This window comes from Humulus lupulus, chromosome 5 (assembly GCF_963169125.1).
Source record: "Humulus lupulus chromosome 5, drHumLupu1.1, whole genome shotgun sequence".
Taxonomy (NCBI): Eukaryota; Viridiplantae; Streptophyta; class Magnoliopsida; order Rosales; family Cannabaceae; genus Humulus; species Humulus lupulus.
This window is the reverse complement of record NC_084797.1, coordinates 13217667-13241040: the sequence shown is the minus strand read 5'-3', so window position 1 is coordinate 13241040 and position 23374 is coordinate 13217667. Positions and strand designations below refer to the sequence as shown.

At 31.6% G+C, this 23374-nt stretch overlaps 2 protein-coding genes across 2 annotated transcripts; one reads left to right on the top strand and one right to left on the bottom strand.

Annotated features, from left to right (window-relative positions):
• The first annotated feature begins 3758 nt into the window (after positions 1-3758).
• Positions 3759-5749, top strand: LOC133834479 (uncharacterized protein At4g00950). Its single transcript, XM_062264104.1, has 2 exons — positions 3759-4588; positions 5327-5749. Exons 1-2 carry the CDS (start codon positions 3935-3937, stop codon positions 5405-5407), a joined length of 735 nt encoding a protein of 244 aa, XP_062120088.1. The 5' UTR covers positions 3759-3934; the 3' UTR covers positions 5408-5749.
• Positions 5750-6007: 258 nt separating this feature from the next.
• LOC133778858 (protein RKD4) lies at positions 6008-7636 on the bottom strand. The gene is made up of 3 exons (XM_062218878.1): positions 7551-7636; positions 6448-7285; positions 6008-6345 (listed from the first exon to the last, which is right to left on the bottom strand). Exons 1-3 carry the CDS (start codon positions 7634-7636, stop codon positions 6175-6177), a joined length of 1095 nt encoding a protein of 364 aa, XP_062074862.1. The 3' UTR covers positions 6008-6174.
• Between the last annotated feature and the right edge of the window lie 15738 nt (positions 7637-23374).

Below are 23374 nucleotides of genomic sequence, written 5' to 3'. Positions count from 1 at the left end.
TGGGTAATAAATTAAAGTTTTGGTATCTAAAAATTCGAGTATTATCTATCGCTCTTATGTGGACATGATCTTTTCCATTTATTTTTCTCTTATTTTTTATTTATTATTATTTTTTTGTTTTCTTGATTTTATAATCTTAATAACTATATTATTTAATATAATAATATGTTTGGAATGAGTTAAAATAATTTATATAAAGGTGCTTAAATATGACAGGATATAGCTGAGATTTCTGACTGCTATTTCTCACTCATTATCCATGTGACCAATAACCATACATTAATTAAAAAATAAAAAGCTACGAAGACAATACGAGATTATTATTATTATTATTTTGATCGAGACAGTTCATTCATGCATTAATTAACGAAAATGTACAATTTTTAATTTGTCTATGTCATTCTAGTATTTTTTTAATATACTATTTTAATATCTTATTAATTATTTATCAAAAAAACCAACTTAGTACCCTATAGTTTAATTAATATTATTTTAAAACCATAATTAATATTATTTTAATACCATGTGTATATATATAGCAATCAATTCAAAATTGTATAATTGTATTATCCCACCAATTTTATAAAATATTTTTTGTTACAAAATTATAACTATGTTTTCGATCAATCTAAAAAAACTAAATAAAACTATGTAAAATATATTTATAAATTTTTGTATCAAAAAGAATATTTACCAAAACTAGCTAGTAGAAAGAAATATTCAATTTGAATTATTACAATATATAATGTATTAAAATGATATTACTTACTAATAAGATAGTATAAGATAAACAAGAATGTATTAAAATAGTATATTTTTATTTTTTTTCACGTAGCATTTCCGCTTTATTTAGTAATATTTACTAATACTAATAACTTATATATCTATTGGGTAACTAACCAGCTTGTGAGTTGTGACATATATCACTATATATATATTTATATATATATATATATATTTACCATCATATTATCTCCTTATTATCTAATAAAATTTAAATACTTAAGTTCTTCTTTTAGAATGTTCATATCTACTATATCTTCTATATAAAATATGGGTAGATAACAGAAATTTTTTATTTTAAGAATTTGTTTTATTAACTTTAATAGAATATTCAAAATATTTAATGGAATATATACTTTTAAAACAAAATAAAAATAAAAGTTATTTATTATATTAATATAAATTCAAATATTATAAAATATCATTAGATATTTATTAATTATATTAGTATAAATTCAAATGTTATAAAATATCATTATAATAACCTAATAATATTTAATATTAGATTAGATATTTATTAATTATATGCATACAAATATTTAAATATTATAATAATAATATATAACATATAATATATAACCTTAATTTTTATAAAATTTTACTAGAATAAATATTTAGTAATTATATTAATATAAATTTAAATATTATAAAATATTATTATTATTATATTTAATACAAAACTAGATATTTAATAATTATATTAATATAAATTTACATGTTATAAAACTAGATTGTTGTTATTACAATAATATATAATATATAATAAATACAAATAGTATAACTATATAACTAAATAACAAATTATAATAACATTTATGTTCTATGAAGAATAAATAAGTTTCTTCCCCCATCGTTGAGATGTGATTTGAATAATATTATCATAATAATTTTGTATCTTAAATATAGTAGTTTGTGATCTAACAGATTATCGTATTATTTTTAAAAAAAAATCATAAATAATATTTTGGTTTAATTTTTCTTTTAATATATTTATATTATTTTTTTATATATAACATTATTTATTTATTTAAATTTTATATTTATGAGAATCATACAAATTTAATAAAAATAATTAATAACATAAAACTTAACGTTCATTGCACACCAAGATTATATAAATATATATATAAACTAATATATTTAAGTGTAGATGAAGAGTCTGTTGGACCTACTTACGACTTAATTATTTATATTATTGTTATTATTATGATTAATTTTTTGTCTTGTTCATTGACTCTTTTGTATTATTTTATATTTCTTTTACACAAACCTTTCCCTTACGTTGTGTACTACTGGGCTTATAAGTCTTCCCCAATTGTAACCCCTCATTACTATAGTATATAAATATTTGTAACAACACATAGTTTATCAGATGAATAAGAAAGAATTACACGTCTCTAATTAAATTCTAATATAGCTGCAACCATAATACTATGCCATGATGCATATATAGTATACTAGATACCAGCAACGTCCAATATGTACATTGTACGTTTGCTTAGTTTTTATTTTTAGAATTTATTAATTATTTTTATTAAATTTATATTAATGTCATATAAATTTTGAAATAAATATATTATTTTAATTAAATAATTTATTTATTTTTGTTTAAATTTATGTTTGTTCTAGTTTTTGAATTTGGAGTGACAGCAAAAGATTATATATTATATGTTTAATGTAATATTAAATATTATACGTGAATTTTAAATTTAAGTTTGTTGCTAGTTTTTTTTAAAAAATAATTTGGTGCTAATTCACAATAAATTATATTATATGTTTATTATGATTTTATTCTAATAAGTGAGTTTAAGTTTAATTAAACTTTATTTAAGTTATAAAACGTATGATTTTATTATTTTTAAATAATTATTATTGTAAAATATCTCAAAAATATCATATTTTAATTTATTTAATTATTTATTATTTTAAAATAATTATCATGGTAAAATATCTTAAAAATATCTTATTTTAATTTGCTTAATTATTTAGTATTTTTAAATAATTATTATTGTAAAATATCTCAAAAATATCATATTTTAATTTTTTTAATTTTATTTTATTTAAGTTTAAAGATTTCTACCGTTAAATATAAGAATATTCTATTAAATATAAGAATATTCCGTTAAAGTTAATATTACAAAATAAAAAACCGTTAAAACCAAGAATTTTCGTTATCTACACACTTATTATACAGAAGAGATATATTTGCATGCAAACTTTAAGTTTTATTTTTCAAATAAATTGACTTCAAATCTTCACAAAAGTTTATCTCATTTTAATAATTTGTGTTGTTACACTTCAGTTTTCTAACTTACGAAATTTCTTTTAATTGGTATTTTTTTTCTTGAAAAAAATAAAATTTTATTAATAAAGATGCAAACTTCAATTCTGTCATAGTTCTAGACTACTAGAATCCTCTTATGCAGAAAATAATGACAAAGTGAATAAACATCGTTAATTTGTTGGTGGGTGTATTTGAATTGATGAGACTATTAATATTGGGATCTTTGGACTTATCATGGTATAAAATGTAATGTAGCTAGTTGTAACACTAACATGTATTAATCCACAGAAAATTCAATGAATTAATAAAAAAGTAATAATATGTGCACTATTCTCAAATATTAAACATAATCACGTTACAATTTAGCCTAACAAATTATATTTTTCAAAACAGAAACCGAATAGTAGTTTCAAGTAAATGTATAATATTTGGAAATATCATTAACATAGAATTCGATGGCGTGTAATATAGTGTGACATGGCACCTATGAATCACAACCTAACCCCTCTGGTCTCAATCTGGTCTTTTTCTACTGACTAAAGATACAGTCTCTGACTTTTTCAAAAGGGTCCCACCCGCCCCGGTAACGACCGTTGATTGTCGTTAACTAGCGTCGTGGAGGGGCATTTTCGTAACTTCAGACACACCAAACCCACGCATAGAAATAGAAATAGAAAGAGAAAGAGAGAGCTCAGCCCACCTCTAAGTAAGTGGCTATATTCTCGTGAAGAAGGAGCTCCAGGAGCGTTTATCCCTCTCTCTCTCGTCACAGTTCACATTGATCACCCCACTCCTCTCTCTAAAAACTCAAAACCCATCTCTCTCTCTATAAAGTTCTCCATATCCACTTCTCCAACTGCTCAAAAAATGGACCAGTCTGACCCAGACATGGATCAACCTACTACTACCACTACTACTACAACACCAAAGCTCTCTCTTTACTCACTCCCTAACCAACTTCCGGAGCCGTCAGGTTCGGCGTCGCCGCCGCAACGAGTCTCAGCCTCGGTTCCGTTCCTATGGGAAGAGGCGCCTGGAAAGCCCAGACTCGGCACCACAACCGAACCGGATCAAGCTGCAGATCACGACGAAAGAAGCTTAGTCATGAAATCCTTAGAGCTTCCTCCCAGGTTGTTGGGTGAGGTCAAATTTACCAACATGTCCTCGCCGACGACGGTGTTGTATGGGCCTGAGGTGGGCCGGTCGCTGTCGTTCACGTTCTCGTTTCGAACCCCGTCTGAGAGTCGGAAGTTGAGCAGAGAGAAAGTTGGGTACTTTGGGTCTTCAAGGTGGGGGAGCTTTAGGAAGAATAAGGGATCAGTCGTTGGGGGTAGTTTCGACATTTTGTCTTCTGTTCATGGTACTACTACTACTAGTAGTAGTATTACTAATACTGCTACTCATCATGATAATCATGACCAAGATCATCATCATCATCATGATCATGGAAAAGTCAAGATTACTAGGGTTAGAAGAAGAGGAAGCCTTTCGAGTTTTTCTAACGCAAAGTCACATTTGTTGGTAAGTAACGAAAACGACACTTAGACTCTGGTTAAGCTTTTGATATGACTTATATATATGTATATATATATTATAACATGTTAAAGAAGATGGTTAATTATAAATATGTTTGCAAGATTAAATTAAGTTCACTACATATATTCTTTCTAACAAGAATGAAATATTTTCTTGTGAAGAACACAAGAGGGGTAGTAGTTAGTTATTATTCCATTCTAATTGTTTAATATAACAAATATATGGATCTGAATCATATAAATCAACATGTTATTATTGCATGGATCTATATATATACGGCCACACGTACTTAAGCACTACACATACATAATTGTAGAGCTATTATTATTATTATTATTATAATAGCATTATAGAATATGGTATATTATTATATATACAACTAATGAATTCCAAAAGGACACATGCATGTTATACATTATTGTTATATTATAATAATACATATTGCCATGTTCTATATCTCGTTTATTAGCACTTTAATTTGTCTAACTACTCAACTTTTTCTGCAAAAAAAGAAGCAGTCGGTGAAACAGAATTTCTATTATATTATATTTTAATTTGGAATTATTCTCTTCATAATTTGCGGTTTCTATGATAGTTGGCGTTATCGTGGAATATCTTCTTTTTGTACATTAATTTATGGTATGGACAATAGCAGCTATAGTTAATAGACATATATATATAATATACATGAACATAATCTTTATATCTTTATCAAAAGTGCAGGCAAGCATTTATGAAAGCTTTAAGCAGGTGGTCCCATGGAGACGCAAGCAAGAAAAACAGAGAAAAATGGGCTCTTCGTAATATTTATATATATATATTATATAATATATACATATATAATGTATTAATAATAAGTCTAGTCCCTCCTGGTCGATCTTCATGATTGTGCTGTCATTGACTTTTCCATAAGCTTGAGCTCTTATTTATTTTTTGGTCATGATTTTGTATAGCTGGAAAACATATTTCTAATATAGTATATCATGATGATGATTAGAAAAGCTTTGCATATGATGTAATAATTCATAATCAACTACTTTTATTAATTATATATATATGTGTGTGTGATGTCTACTGCTAGTAGTACTACCACCATATATTATATTGATCCAATTAATCCTATAAATATCTTGATGTTACAAGAGAGCCAACTACTTCAGTCCCTTCATTACACTTTGATATTATAGCTACATATATATATAGTGATATTGTAGAATACTTTAGTGGGTTTTGGGAAAACAAGTCAAAAGTAAATCACATCCTCTGATCCTCATATAATTGATATCTGATAACTTTGTACAAAGTACTTAGAACAAGCTAATATGCAACTAAACAAACTATATAGCTAAACATGTTTCATGACAATTCTATCAATTTCAGCATCTAAAAAAGTACTACTACCACTACTGTAATCCATCTCAGTAATCCAAACAAGAAGAAGTCCTAGCTATGAGAAGATTAGTACTGTTCAATTTGGTTCAAAATATCTTCTGTGGTTTTAACTTTGTGCCTGTAATTATCTATAGAAAAATCCAAGCAATGAAAGTCAATTAAGCAAAGCAGTAGTAGTACTAGGATCGATGAGCTGCGGCTGCTAGAGATCTCTTACTCTTGTAATTAGCTTTAAAACAAGCCTGTCTCAGCTTTTTGGCTCTCTCAGTCAATTCCATGTCAGGAGCCTCTTCCACGAGCCTTTGTTGCTCTTCCAACATCATTATCTCATTACTACTCAAACCCATTTTCTACATTGTCCAAAAAAATCAACATTAGATATGTATATACATACATATATATATATATAACTTCACTACATATATGACAAAACAGTATATATATAAACAGACCTTGACATTCTTTAAAAGATACTTCAAGCTCTTGAGCTTTCTGTGAGGCCACCTCATGATGTTAAGTTCACGGCATCGTTTCTTCAATCTTGTTACTCCAATTCCCAACTCCATTGCAGCTTCTTTGATTGGTACATTAAAGTACTTTTGAATGACATCCAATTCTAACTCAACAACCTTCTTTTTCTTGCTCTTATTATTACTATTGCCTCTGCATGACATAATAACTTCCTCTTCATCATGATTTTTCTTTACCAAACTTCCAAATACCTCTCTATCAATCATCAACCTTGAAACTTCATACCCAACATTCTTATCCTCATAAGGACTATTTTTGATATTTTCATGAATTCCAAACATCTCTCTATCAATCATCAACCTTGAAACTTCGTACCCAACATTCTCATCCTCATAAGGACTACTTTTCATATTTTCATGAACAGGGTAATTACTATGATGACTAAAAGAAGCAAGGACCATATTGTCTGTTTGAGGCTTTTCATCAACCATGTTGGGTTCTTCAAAATGTGAAAGTGCATTTTCTAGGGAAAACCCACCATCAAAATCTTCAAAGCTTTTGAGGGGTTCTTCAAAATGTGAAAATGCATTTTCTAGGGAAAACCCACCATCAAAATCCTCAAAGCTTTTGATGGGTTCTTCAAAATGTGAAAAAGCATTTTCAAGGGAAAACCCACTGTCAAAATCTTCAAAGCTTTTGAAATCAATACGAGGAAGTTGGTCATTTTGGTATGAAAATGGAACAAGTGATGAGTAATTTGCCTCAATGAACGTCTGATATTGATCGAATGGTGAAAAATCTAGTGCCCATGATGATAGGCTACAATAATACCCAAAAAAAAAGAGCTTTTTAATTAATACTGAAAAAAGATCAATGTTATTATATATACGTCCATTTCAAACAGAATCTTCAACAGTAATACACACATATATATTATATAAAAGCAAAAAGGGCAAATGGGGTTCAAAGATAAGCAAAACAAAAACGATGAAGCAGAGCACACATATGACTCGTGACAAACTAAAAAAGAGTAAATCAACTAGCAAAGGTTGAATTTTTGACTATACATATAAATAAAACTTACTTTTCAGATTGTTTTTCATGGAAAAGCCAATCAACATCAAATGGGTTTTCAATCTTTGGAACGACAAGTTGAGTAGAGTACTCCATTTTTGAATTGGAAGTAATAGAATTGTAATATGGGTATGTAAGTACACGTAGTGAAAGTGTGTGCTTGTGTATATATATATTTATATATAAAAAAAAAGGTGAGCAGAAAGTAGAAGAGGGTATATATGAAATAAACAAAAAAATTGGGAAGGAAATGAGATTTTATTGATTAGAAGTTCATGTACCGAGTACGTACCCATATTTTGGGATTGGGAGTTACAATGAAGTGGAATTATGCACTTAATAAATGCTCTATTATATACATGTAATTGGTTATAACGATTACCAATCCCAAATATGGCCTTATTAATTAGTATTTATCTTAATTATTCTAATTCATATACATAAAACACATCCATGAAAATGCATGGAGTAAATAGTTAAACACATTTTGAATTTTTTGTTTAAGAAAAAAAGTTAAAGCATTTACATTTACACATATATATGTATTTATTGAGTAAAGGAAATGGAATTTAATGAGAGGAAGTTACAGAACGATTAACGAGGTTAAAAGAATAAAGGCACACATGTATATTTATTGTGTTAATGATGGTGTTAATTCCGATTATGATAAGAATGATTTCGCATTCACATTCGATATTCATGATTTCATTTAGTTTGGCATGCAAGGATTAAATGATTACTTAGGGAGTAATTAAAATTTGTAGTAAGTAATTAGTAATTACTAAAGAGAGCCGTCATAACCTGAAAATGGCCCAATTGTATGGCTGACACGTGGTCTTCTTTCCCCATTTTCAGTGTAGAGGAGTTCTCGAAGAATGGGCTTCTCGAAACATAATTGGACCCATATCCACTCAAATTTGAGCACTTTCGGCCCAAATATATACTTTCTTTATTTTATTTATTTTTAAGATTTGTACCGTGAGTTTTTTTAATCAAAACATATCATTTGGTCCTATGTTATACGATCCGTTTTTATGTTTTGTCAAAAGATAATTTAAATTTTATATTTTATAAAATTGATCAAAATAATACCTACACTTGATTTTAGTCAAAATATTTTCAGAAGTGAAAAAAGTGATGGAGGAATTGAGAATGAAATGATTATATTTGAAATTTTTTTGACTAAAATTGGGTATAAGGTACTATTATTTTGATCAATTTCGTAAAACATAGAATTTGAATTGTTATTTAACAAAATACAGAAACCGGTCGTGTATTTGGGAAAAATACAAGGGTCAAACTGATATTTTCCCAATAGAATATAAATTTTGTATATTTTTAATATATGTTTACTGTAGAGTGTAGTTTTGAAATAATTTTTTTTAAAAAAATATATTTGTTGAGACTTCAATGCCTTATTTTTTTAAAACCTAAAAATTAACCATTTTTGAACAAGTTTTTGTATTTTTTGCAATATTATTTTGTATAAAATATTTTTCTACAAAATAGCAATTTTTATTTAGCTAAAATAATTATGAATTTTTTTTATCAATTTGAGGACGTCAATTTTATTCACAAAAGTAACCAATGTACATCACAAAAAAAATATGATGAGTTTTAAATGCTCTTATTCAAATGACATATTACTTAGTTTTTTTGATCTAGTAAATATCATTCTTTATCAACTTGTCCGTTTAACAATATGGCTATTTATGGGATTTTAACATGACTATATCAAAATTTATTACTGAAAGTTATTGAAAATTTTATTCACAAAAGTAACCAATGTACATACAAAAAAATTGAAAACAATAAACCAAAAAACAAAGTCAGCTATTTTTTTTATTTATTTTGAAAGGGAGTTCATTTCATTGTAAAACACAACTTAACCATAGGCAAGTCCCATTCCTAGTAGCACTAGCTTTACAAGAAAAAGCATTCTTGGCTAAAGAGTGAGAAAGAAAATTAGTAGATCTTGGGCTAAATTGAACACTACAACCATACAGGTAGGAGTAAACATTTGACCCGAAAATTTAATTTTTTTTGCACAACTAGTCAAATTCGAGTGAAATCCAGTCTGAACTCGACATGGTTAGAGTCGGATTCAGGTTTTGAAATTAAGGACACACGAATTCGGGTTACACCCGAACCCGAACATAATTAAAAAAAAATTTGAAAAAGTTGATATTTTAATAAAAAAAATTACTACTACTCAATTTGTAAAAAGTCAACATTACCAAACTAACAACAAAATTAAAAAAAAAACATATAAAAAGTAAAAAAAATAAAAAAATTGTATTTTTGAAATTTTTTACCAAAGCCTATTTTTTTACCAATATCACACGAAACCCGACCAACCAAATTCGAAACCCGAAATCACCCTAAAACCCAAAAATTTCGAACCGTATTCGGTACCACTTTCCTCCACCCGAACTCGAAGCACTCGAAATCTGACCCGTGTGCCCTCTACAGAGTGGGATTTGATTGAGTGTAGAAGTCGTTCAAAGTGGCTGCATTCATACACACCATTATTAACCAACTTCACCGCATTGACACAATCAGATTCGACAATAAATCTACCCAACTTTACTCCTTCAAAAATGGCGAACAATTCAGCAGTAATAACATTGAACGACTCATTCAGGAAAATTTCTCTGGCACACACCAGCTGGCCCTTGTTGTCTCTCGCTGCAATTCCAATTCCACAACAGCCTTCTTTCGAACACATACCAGCAGCATCAACATTAATCTTTAAGCATCTCGCATCAGGTGGTTTCCACTTCTCAATCTCAATGGGTTTGTTAATTTTCTGGTGCATCAACCTTGTCTGCTCTCTGAAATCCTTTAAATAATTCCAACACCATTCAAGCAAAGTCACACGCAGGAGGAATAGTGCCCTCTCTAGCACAGAGAAACCAGCCAAGAGATGAAGACATTCTGCAAGCTCTTGACTTCTTTTCTAAATCCTCTTCGTTCCCAAATATTCTTCGCAACGTTGCATTTCCCTCCACATCTTGACTAGAGCATATTTGGTTCCTTGAAACACCTTGCAAAACAAAACATGATGCGTGATTGGTTCGCGATCGAAAAATAGCATTTTCAAAAAGTGTGTTTCTAAAATAAAAATATGTATTTATAGTCTTAAAATATATTTTTAAAATGTGATTGGTTCAGAATCCGTAAACAGTTTTTTAATTTTAAAAAACCGAATATGAGATTGGTAGAGAATCTGAAAATATAAAAAAGTAATAGATTTGTAGGATTTTAGTATATAATGTTTTGGATTGAGAGAAAAAATAAAAATAACAATTAGAATCAGTATTTGGATTGAGAATTTGAAAACAAATAATCAATCAAATATTCACGTGGGTCTTACCATTTTTTAGTTTTAGAAATCATAAAATTAAATTTGAATTCACTGCGAAATCATGTCCTACTCTCATTTTCCACACATAGTTCCATCAAGATTCAGTTCTTTTTGTGTCCGAAGCTTCATCATGCATGTTCTTTGAATCTCAAGGCAACTTCGTAACCACTCTTGACAGTGTACTCCCAACTCTTGGAATAGTGCCAAGGCATTTTGTCATCCAGCTCCCAATCACCACTAGGCATTCTCAAAATCAGATTTGCATCATCATTATTAAAGTTTCTTCTAAATAAACCTTTCATCCCATTCTCCCTTAACCAATTTAAGGTCAATCACATGCAAGTTTGTACCTTATTATTTTACTTATTTTTTGTTAACTTATTATTTTGATTGCTTTTTGTTAACATATTATTTTAGTTACCTTTTAAAACTCACATTGTTTTGAATGATTTATGTCACTTTCAGGTTGAAAATAACTTACCAAATCAGAATTATTAGCATAAACTACATTAACTGGAAAAAAATTGCTTTGGTTACTTTATGGTAACCTGTAATTTCATTACATTTAAAATGTGTTTGTTGTGTTTGGTTTTGAAAAAAAAAAGGAGGAAGAACAAATACCATCACGAATGAGAGAAAAATGAAAGAAAGAGAGAACATCAACAAGTGAGGGAAATAAATTTGTCAACTAAGTAAATGAAAGAGAAATAAGAAAGAAAATAATGGGTAGTTAGAACAAAGTTAGGCAAATTATTGAAAACACGTGTAAATTATATATTATTATTAATTATTGAAATGTGTGTCAAGAAAATATTAATTAACCAACTACTACCATATTAATTAACATTTTTCTTGATTTCAGATTCCATGGTAACCATTTATCTTTACTTGGAGTACTATGGGTTACCAGTTACCCAAAAATCAAACCCTTATGCTCGAGTAACTCGATACCATTTTCATAGTTATTAAAACTGTTGACCATCGATTTGGCCAACGACACGGAGTCAAAAATACGACAGGAAAAGAAATGACAAGTAAGAGTTTAATATAATGGTAAAGAAGAAACACCAACAATTTATAGTGGTTCGGCCCCAATGAATGGTAATGACCTACGTCCACTTAGTGCTATTATTAATATTGAGTTCCAATATTGTGATCAAAGAACTAGGGTTCTTTGAGTTTCACAAACCTTGGGAGAATTACAGCAAGACGATGGATAATCGCACTATAGGCTCTCTCTCTCTCTCAATATTCAGGAAAAAGATTCAAAGATAAAAAAAAAAATCCTCTCCTTGAGCTATTTCATGCATATTTATAGGCTCAAAGGGGGTTACATGGGTCATTGGGCATTGACTCTCTTTAATATCCGAGTATCAAGGTAATAAAGATGAAATAATAAATGTAATTATTACAAGATCACAATCTTATGAGGGAATAAACCGAATCATACGACCAGTCTGATCGTACCTAATAATCAGGCTTGATGAAGCAATGTGTAGTTGGTCGATAACCGAACAGCACCGCCTTATTTCAATTCTGCCACGTGTCATCCACGTGTGAGAAATACCTGCCACATCATAAGCAACCATTTTTCGGGTAAACAAAACCCATATTTGAAAAACGTGAGAGATATTCTATCAAGTAACAAGTTACTTAACCCAAATGTAAAAATATTAAAAAATAAAAAAGAAGAACACTGATTTGAAAAAAAAAATACATGTAGTACAAAATAAATAGAAAAAAAATATAAAATATAAAAATATATGTGTGAAATTGTTGTAGAATTTCAGTACACAAGTATAGACAATCGTAACAAGTAAAAAAGTAAATAAGTAGAGTGTTGAACCCACAAAAATTGATTATCAATTACTAACAAATCCAATTCTAATTCTATTTCGGTGACGAATTTTTAAGTTTAGAAAAATTAAGAAAAACAATAAAGAAATAAAACAAGACAAACAATGATATAAATAGTGATTTCATTCAATTGATGAAAACTTGGGTATTTAATTTCATCAACTTTTTTAATCTATTATTTCACTATTCAGGTAATAAAAATAAAAACCCTAAATGATACACAATTGTTGGTGGTAAAATATATATGTGTGTGTGATAAATGCGCAAGTATACACGGTTGACAACAAGTAGTATAGCAACAAGTACCAACTATCGTATCCTCAAGGATTGTTAATTCACAAATTGCAAAAATAAAGACTAGCAAAGTGGCTTAAAACAAAGACTAAATTAAATGAATTTTTGGGATGTGAATCAAACTAATAAGAAACTGAAATTAAGCTTAAAAATATCAAACACAAATTGAAATAAGTAACAAAAGTTAACAATGATGGTATGACAAGCTAGGATAATTTATTTCCACTATTATGTGAATACCGACAACAATGTTGTAGCAAATTTCTTGCAACCTGACAGTTTATTAATCAAGAATTGACAGTTTATTAATCAAGAATTCCAATTTTAATTCATAGGTTTTCGTCAAAATCATTATGGTATCAATTCTCTAATTAAACTAACATATGTCTATGTCAATATAATTTCAAGAACATGTACTCAAGCATTAATTCCACAAGATTATGCAAGACGAAGATATATGTCTATACCTCTACAAAATTAAAATCAAAGAAAATTAATCTTGCACCATTTGAGTGTTATGTCTATTAATTACAACAATTTTCATCAACCACGATTAATTCAATCACTTACTAAAGGTAATCTATCAATAGCAAGTAGTAAGAATGAAAAGCACCCAAATGAATAAAAGGAAATTAGACCAAATATTAGATTTTTTTTTAAAAATTGAAAAATATGGTAGTTTTTTTTCTTCTTAAGTTTCTTATGGCATATTTTTTTTTACATTTTTATGGGAGTTTTTTCCCATACATTAGTAGTATTTTATTTGTATACCATATTTTATTTTTATATAGTCTTAGTAGCTAGTTTTAATATGTTTTAAGGTTATTTTTATAATTCTAATCTATTTGTAATAATTTTTATCATTCATATTTTATAAAACGTCTTTTTACATTATTTTTTTTGTTAAAAAAAACTGAGACCTTATTCACCATGTTTTTTATTCTCATTTATTCTTCTTCTTTTCTTCTATTTTTTATCTTCTTTAATATTTTTTCCGCAGTAACCGATTACCACTATCAAAACATTTTTTTTAATGTGATAGTAATCGTATGCCATTTTCAATTTTTTTTAATGATGTGTTGTGATTGGTGCCACTATCAAACCCAATTTTATTTTTTAAGTGGTGTGGTGGTAACTGGTTACAACTATAAAAATAATTTTGATTTTTTTTAGTAGTGTACCATTATCAAAATTCAAACTGAATTGTAATTGGTTACTTAGTGAGATTTGGAAAAAAAAACTTATATGAAAAAAACAAATGAAATTGATCATGAAAGTAACTAGTTACAACAATATCTGAAAGAAGAAAAAAAACCAGTTACGATGGTAACCAATTACTTAGCAAGACTTGGAAAAAAAATGGAATCCAAACAAAAAATATAAATTGATCATAATCGTAATTGGTTATAGTTAGGTTTGAAAAAAAAATCAGTCACCATGTTACATGGTTACTTAATCAGGTGTGAAAATAAAATCAAATCTAAAAAAAATCTAAATTGATCGTTATTGTAACTGGTTACAGCTAGGTCTAAAAAAAATCATATATGAATAAAAAGAATCAGTTGTCACGGTATCTAGTTACTTAAACAGATCTGAAAAAAAATGAAAAACCTGAACAAATCGTGATGGTAACTGGTTACAGTTATAGGGCTGGAAGAAGAAAAAAAAATCAGATATGAAGTGCAAAATCAAATGTGAAAAAAAAATATAACAAAAAGAATAACATTAAAACAAGAAGAAGAAGAAGAAAAAGAAGAAGAAGAAGGAGGAGGAGGAGGAGGAGGAGGAGGGGGAGGAGAAGAAGAAGAAGAAGACAAAAAAGGAGAAGAGGAAGACGATCGATCAGTTGGTGGTGGTGTATGCAACGATCAGACCTTCCAGGTTGAATATTCTTGAACGTGAACTTCTATTATGTGGTTCTTGGTGCCATTCGATTTTTTTTTAGATACAACTCTTTTTGCATGAATTTTTGAAGTTTTTTTTATGGTAATTAGTTTTGTTAAATTATGGACATCCATATTTCAATTTTTGTCCTTTATCAGTGACCATATTTTGGGCAATTACCTTTTTACCCATAAATATAGAAAGTATCTTTGCATTTCTCATATTTATGTAAAGTTCAAAATAAATAAACATCAAATTTCATTACCTATAATGTGCAATTTGCCAAAATTCACACAATAGAGTTCCTTAATATATCCCAGCTATTAGGAAGTTAATTCATAGCTAATAAATAAAAAACAACTAGCATCAATTCAGTTACTGTTCCAAATACATTTAAAGGAAATAATTAAATACTAAGGGGAAAAGAGAAAGGAAATGTAGAATCTTGGAATTTAAATCTAGATGCATGCTCCCTATTATTTTTTCAAAATCTTAATAGAAGCATAAAATAGCATGATATACATATGAACATCAGATTTGTAAATTATAAACAAACACAAAAATGTAGAAATTTATAAATACGCAGCGGAACAATGACTCGTTCCTTTAGATTCTTTAACATTTGATTCCTCGTGGTAGAAAGTATTGTCAAGAATCTAAACCACATAGATTGTGGAAAAATCATCCAAGCCTATCTCTAAATCAACTCTAACAAAGAATGGGCAAATTCTCAATACATGAGATAGAATTAAAGATAGTAGAACAAGAGAATAAGCGGCTGAGAAAGGATTAGACTGTTTAGGTTTTCACTTACCTAATGAATCAACTAAGATTAACTACTGAAAACCCTAGACATCACATTCATTATATAGGCAACTTAATGACCTTTATTTAAATTTAAATTAATTAAAATAATAAACAAAAAATCAAATCATTGAGCTACCACAAATGAACTTTGGCTCAATTTATTTGTTTTGAATTTAAATACCAATTGGGCCTAAATTCAAAAACATTTTTATTTATTTATTTATCTTTTAATCAATTAATTAAATCTCTATTTAAATTAACTAATTATAATTTGAAACTTTATTTAATATTATTTATTTATATTGACATCAATTTATCAATATTAATAAATTTGCCCAAATATTCTCTTTTATTCCTAAATTCTTATTACATGTAAATATCACTAAATTGACCTAGTCAATTTGATATTTCTAATTGATAATTAAATCAATTGTTTGATAAGAGACGACATGGGGACCATGGATCCATGAACCCAACCTACAATAAGTTCTAATGAGTTTATTTATTACAATAAATTATCTCGCAACTTGTTAATTCCTCATGACTCCACTATAGATTCAGAATTGGACTCTTGAATTCATAGAACATATTTTCCAAACCACAAATACGTTATTCATTGTTATAACCATTATAATTAATCAATCCGCTATCGATGACTTACTAACGAGTCGGGTGAAAATTATCATTTTACCCCTCATTTGTATTTTATCCTTAACTCCCACTAAGTCCCTTGTAAATGATAAATTTGTGGACTTAATCACAAATATATGAGTGCTCAATAATTTACCCTTTTGGACTAAACTATTAAGGAAATCATATTTTCACCTCTCATATGGAGAGTATAGATTTCATATCTATGAATAATACTCTCACTCAATTACACTATTAAATCTCCAAGATGTAAGTATGGGCTAGACCGTAGGGTAAGCTGGTAACGAACAAGTCAAAAAATTTAAATAATATAACTAACATAATATTATCACTCAAAATTAAGATCAACTTGACATATGTTCAACGTTGTGACATTGATTAGATTCGATAACAACAATACTTATTTATCTATCAATAATCAATATCGGTCCTAGTCCCTATATACATCTGATCTTATCTACTTGGTCAATGCCTAGGATAAGACATCACACCCCGAATGTGTAAGTAGATCATATCGTAGATTACCATATTAATGGAAATCAAATGCACTAACTATTATATTATTTTAAATAATATAATGTTAGATTAAATAATGTGACATAATATGATTTGTCACACCTTGTAACATAATATTGAGAGTCACAAAATTGGGCACATGTATGTGCCCAAATGTGACATATTTTGGAGTTACAAAAATAGTTACAAATTTGTAACTCCCAAATATTACCCAATAATATGTAGATTTGATATTACACTTTTGATTTGAATTTCTCAAAGTCATAGGAGATATGATTGTTAGAGATGTGATTTTAACTCTCATAATGTGAATGGAAGTTACAAAATCCAGTGTGAATGAATTTGGAATGTTTTGGAAAATTTGAAAAATTTGTAGTTGAAAAAACATCTTGGGTCGCGGCCATTGTTTTTCAAGTCACGACCCAAGAGGCAAAAAAATGTTGTGGGCTGCGACCAATGTTTTTCAAGCCGCAGCCAGAGTGGCTTACAACATTTTCCAAACTTCGGTTTTATCCAATTTTGAACGTTTCCAACAGCAAAGTAACTCCCAAATCTCTATTTTAATTCCATAAACATCCAATTAATTATTGGTAACAATCATGAGGGTTGGTAGAATTTGAAATTCAAAGAGTGTTTCAAAACTCTATATATAGGAGCCTAATGCTCACTTGTATGACACACCATTTTCTATCCACAAAGCACTTGGCTGAAAAATACACCATAGAGCCTTGATAATTCCAGAGATCTATTTCCTTGAGAGATCCCTTAGTGCTTAGAGAATAGGGGGAAATAAGCTTTTGGACAAAGGTCTTGAACCTTGTTCAAGTTGGTGATCCCCACTACTCTACACTTTGGTTGTGTGAGAGTTTGTGTTCTTTTTATTGTTCTTTTCATTCTTTTGATCTTGTTTTTCTTATTTACTTGTATTATTATTGTTTTGTTTGTGATCTTCCTCTTCTAAATCTTTCTATTTATTTGTATTTTGAGCAATAGAGTTGTAACACTTGTTTAAGTATTACCTTGTGTATTGTATTTTTTGCATAGAGTTATATTTTGGTTTTACCATTTCCATTGAGCAATATAATATATTCTCTAATACTAACTTAATCTTAAGACTCGTTCTTTTGAACATATAATTTGTAACGTCCCAAATTTGACTAATAAGGCTTAATGCCTGGATTAGCGTGCGAGGAAGGCCTAATTGGATTTAAATGTGAATTATGTGAATTAATTGAATATATGTGTGTTAAATACGCTTGTGGGCCCATTTTCGTTGAAAATGATATTTTTCGTAATTTTGACCCGTTAAGGGTATAATTGTAATTATATTTGTTATGTGAGTGAGACCACACTATTATGTGGATATATTTACAATATTCGCCTTGAGTTGATCCTTATGAGTAATTTAGTGGAAAATTCATAACAAGGCCTAATACCCGCCTCGGGGAAGCCTAGGGGTATTTTGGTAATTTGATGAATTACCTGGAATTATTGGAGTATGAGTTATAGCCGGGCGGAGGGATATTTTTATTTGGGGGATTAGGAGACTTAATTTGGATTATAGGTATAATTTGAGGTTTAGTGGGAAATGGTGTCAAATGACTAAAATGCCCTTGGGGGCTTTGTGATGGACCCAAAACGGGTATGTTTTAAATATTTATAAATCGCAAATGCACGAATCGTTCATAAAGAATAGTGATCGTGTAATCAAGGATGTTGAACCCGAAAAGAAAACTATTTTAAACCAAAATTAACAAATTTTAACATAGCTCCAAAGATTGATGAGAGTTTTGTACAATGAAAATAAAATAAAAGACAATAATAAAGAAATTTAAGACAATAAATTAAAAGTAGAAATCAAGATAGTAAAAGAAGATCATTAAGGTATTAGAATCCACAAAATATAATTTCAATAATATTTAAAAGTATATTGATTCCCAAGTTTTAGTAATAGTAGAAATTAATCAAACCATCAATTATTCAAATTAGATATTCTATTTAAGCACAAGTTTTTATAAACATATAGGATCTATCTTCACTTTTAAAAATTATAATTTCAAAGCATTTAGTGTAAATCAATCTAATGAAATAACAAATAAATCAATGAACATTATTTATAAGGCAAAACATAATATTTTTGTTCTAAGCATTGGATGTGTACAATTTAATGACACATCTTACACAAAGAATATTATGTTTTTGCACTAATGAAGAACAAAGTGTAAATATGTTCTAACAATCTAAAATACAATATATTTAAGATGAAAGAAAATACTTGAAGAAGAGAATCCATAAATTTTATTGCACAAAATGGGAAATCAACATACAAAATAAACACTATCTAGTTACATATTATTTCATCATCACCTTAATAATCTTAAAAAGATTAGAAACTCATAACTAGAATAGAAAATACAAACAAAAAAATTACAAACATAACTTAGGAAAATTTGGAGGAAAACCCCAAAATTGTTCCTCTAAAAATACATAGAAAATTAACCAAAAAGAAGAAGAAGATGAAGAGAATAGAGAGGTTTGAAAGTGTAGAACTTGTGTAGTGTGACCTCTCCCAAAATTAACACTCCCAAATCCCTTATTTATAGCCAAAAAAATGTATTAAAATAATCAATTTAAATTGATTAAATTAATTAAATTAATAATAATATGGCAAATAGGGATAAATTATAGAGTGTAATGATGATTTTGTGGTGAAAAATGTAAGAAAGTGGGGTAAAAAAATGGCATTTTTAGACAAGGGGACAAAGTGACAATTTGTGGGCTCAAGGAATTGGAGTCATGCATGGGTGGCTAGGCAAAGTGGCTGTTGGAGGTAGCTGGGCAGTGGCCTGGCTGATGCTTGGGAAGGCTGAATGGACCATGAAGCTGCTTCGGCTGGAAGACATGTTGGTTGGGTGAAGCAAGCGTTTGGTGGCAAGCTGTTGGGTGCATCAAGAGGCAACTCGGCCAAATGGGGCCAGACCTGTGAGGTGCTGCTGGAGTGAAGAGCTGGCTGCTAGGAGAGGCGGGCCTGGGAGCTGGGGCAAAAGGCTGGTGGGTCGGCTGGAGAGTTGGCTGAGCAGATTGGGCCAGCTGAGAGAGGAGCTTGGGCCGCCTGGATTGGGCTTATGGCATTTTAAAAATGTCATTTTTTTTTCAGCTTCCCTTTCCTTTCTTCCTATTTAAGCACAAAAATGCAACATTGTTTCCTACAAAATAATCATAAACTACATTAAAATTAAATATTTTCACTAATAAAATATACCATATAACTTCCATGAAAATATTAATTAAAATTTAATTTACATAACATTTAATTTCAATAAAATCATATTTTTAGCATTCAAACTAACATCACTAATTTTAAATAATTAAATTACAACATAAAACAATAAAATATCTAAAAAAAAAACATATAAAAATCTAGAAAATTACAATAAAACTAATAAATGCAAAATTAATTAAAAACTTAATAAATTACTTAAAAACTCAAGAATTAAGCAACAATTAGTACATAAAAAGTGGTAAAATAACTCTATTTTGTAGAGTTATCACTTTGAGGATAGGCTTAGTAGACAGGGGTATTTCAGTCTTTTACGAGGGGCATAGTTTAAGACTGTATGCCTTAAATATCCACAGGTTATTAGCGAGCTGGAAAATGGCATAATTCTATCAGCCACGTGGAAGCCACCTACCCGGAGCTGTTGTTACAAGGCTCTACCTCTTTAGTTCGAGATAACCAAAGGTTTAGTGCGATTACTAAGGCATCGGGTCAGCAGTGTGGACACCATGAGCTGAGACTATATCGAGCTCGAGGTACGAGCTTGAGTTGACACCTCTGACCTTTTATAAAGTCAACCACGCAATGTAAACGTGCATATATCAGACATCATGTGTCTACTCCATTGCTGAATTCTCGGACACGCAGCATAAACGTGCGTGTTCAGGCACCCACGACTGGGTTGGGCTATGCGACCCATTATCTCCCTTACCAATTGATTAGACCACACTTCATTGTCAGGTTTTATGAATTAATCATGAATGTCACAGAAGTGACATGATGGGTAAGAAGGTCACGGGATGACCTCCTTTGCCAACACCCAGGTGCCCTCTCCCTATAAATATGGAGACCCTGGGAGTTGCAAAGGGTTGGCTTCTTATTTGTAAAGAAATACCCTGTTATGAATATCAAAGATATATCAATAATATTGGCTGGTGGACTAGAAGGATTTTAACCTTTGAACCACCTAAAAAAGTATTCGAGTTATAATATTCCTTTGAGATCATTCATCTATTACGGTTCATCATTTAGCACTAATCCCTCTCCTTATTTATATAATTATCTGTTGTCAAAGAACCGCGTCAATAGTTTGGTGCTTTCATTGAGAGCTGTTAGATTGGTGCTATCGCAAATACCCAACCATGGTAGTTACTCGCTCAAGACATGGTAACGAGGCGGACCAACGTGATGGGCAGGAGGCCCATCATGCTGCCATGTCCGATGATCAGAACCCTGAGGTTCAGCAGCGGTCGGGCAAGCAGCCACTGGGCCAAGACGACACTGGAAGTTCAGCTCCCCAGCTGCCCAATCCGTACCCGGATTTCTACACGGCGGTAGAAATGGAGAATGCACAGTTAAGGAGTTAGCTGGCGAAAGCGAACCAGCAGATTCAAGAGGTTTTGGCCCGATTACCCCCTCTTACAACCGACGCTAACGTCAAAAAGAGGCATGGTGAGACTCATAAGTCCCGCCGGGGTAATCGGTCCAGGCCCAGTCGGTCGGTTAGACCCCCAACATCAAACTCTACTCCCATGTCGCATCACCGGGAAACCACATTTGAGGAACTTCCTAGGGCCGAGCAGTAGTTCAGCCGATCGGTCTGGACCTCAACTAGCTCACTTTCACCCTCGAGCGCGCCCGGGAGGGCTCGAGGGAGCTCGCGAAGGAGATCTGGAGAGGGCACGCGACGACAGCCTGCCCCGGCCAGCCATCCTGCACCCCGCTCCGACCGCCAAGCACAGGACGCGGAGGATGGTAGAGCGGGGCGGCCGTGACCTAGCTTAATCCACCCTAACGGGAATAGGATCGTGTCCCCGGTCAGGCATCCTCCTTCATCGATAAGATACTCGTCTCCTCCCCGTCCAGTCCGAGACATTTCGGCTCATGGGAGTAGCAGGAGAAATCCTCCTTCCGCCGGACCTTCCCATCGTAGCCGGGCGCCCAGAGAAGTCCCGGATCCTCGTCCCCAGCGGTGGGCTTCGAGCTTCTCAAATGGAAGCTACTGGACCGGGAATCGTCAAAGTGACATCTCCAGCGAAAACCTGCGCCATCGCTTGAGCTCGGCGCAAAGCCCTCAGGCTGCCCCGAGGGGCGACCTCCTAGATCGCCTAAACTCTCAGAGAGGAGACCTAGATAGAAATGGCAGTCGTGCTCGCCAAGGGGAAGGCCTGTCTGAAGTACATGACAGCGGGAATGTCCCATATAACCTATCTCAAGAAAGGAGGGACAATAACCTGCCTAATGCGTACCATGGAACCAGAGTTGTTGAACAGCTCTGAAACAACCAAGGAAGTTAGGACAAAACCCTTGAGCGTCTGGCTCAGATGGAGGAGCTGATAAAGAAGCTCTTATCAGAATAATAAAAGGATGAGTATGATTCAGGGGACGAACTCGAGCTCTTCACCCCCAGCATAGCGGCTACGACATATCCACCTGGTTTCCGTATGCCTCACTTGTCCAAGTTCAATGGAGACGGGGACCCGTCAGATCATCTGGGTATGTTTAACACCTTGATGATGGCCCACAACATTGGTCCCGAGCTGAGATGTCTAATATTTCCTTCCACCTTGACTAGGTTGGCCAGGCAATGGTTCAAACAGAGTAAAAAGAAATCCATCAGCTCATGGAAAACCTTTTCTGCCGACTTTAAGAGGGCATTCCGAGCTTCTCAAGCTGCCCGCGCCAAAGCCGATACCCTGGCAAACATGAGACAGCAGCCCGACGAGCCTCTGAAGGCTTACCTGAGCAGATTCGCGAACATCGCTGCTCGAGCCAGGGACGCAGACGACAGCTCCAAGCTCATGGCCTTGAGGACTGGGATCCTCGTCGGGGGCGGACTCTGGGAAGAGATACAAAGAAAGGGAGTCAGCACCGTAAACGAATTCCTAAATAGGGCCCAGGGGTGGATAAACCTGGAGGAGGCGTGAGCATCAGCCGCGGGAACCAGCCAGACCCCTGAACAGCCCGCTGGAGTGGGAACGGATGTCATGACAGCGACACAAACCGTTACACAGAATAACCAGTTTGGTGGAGGCAAGAGAAAAGGGAGCAGCGAGGGAGGCCAGCATGGCTCGAAGAAGAACAAGTCCGTAGAAAAATTTAAGCCGGTCTACGCGACTTATACCGAGCTCACACACACTAGGGAGAGCATTTTCCTAGCAAACTTTGCTCGCCTCCCCTG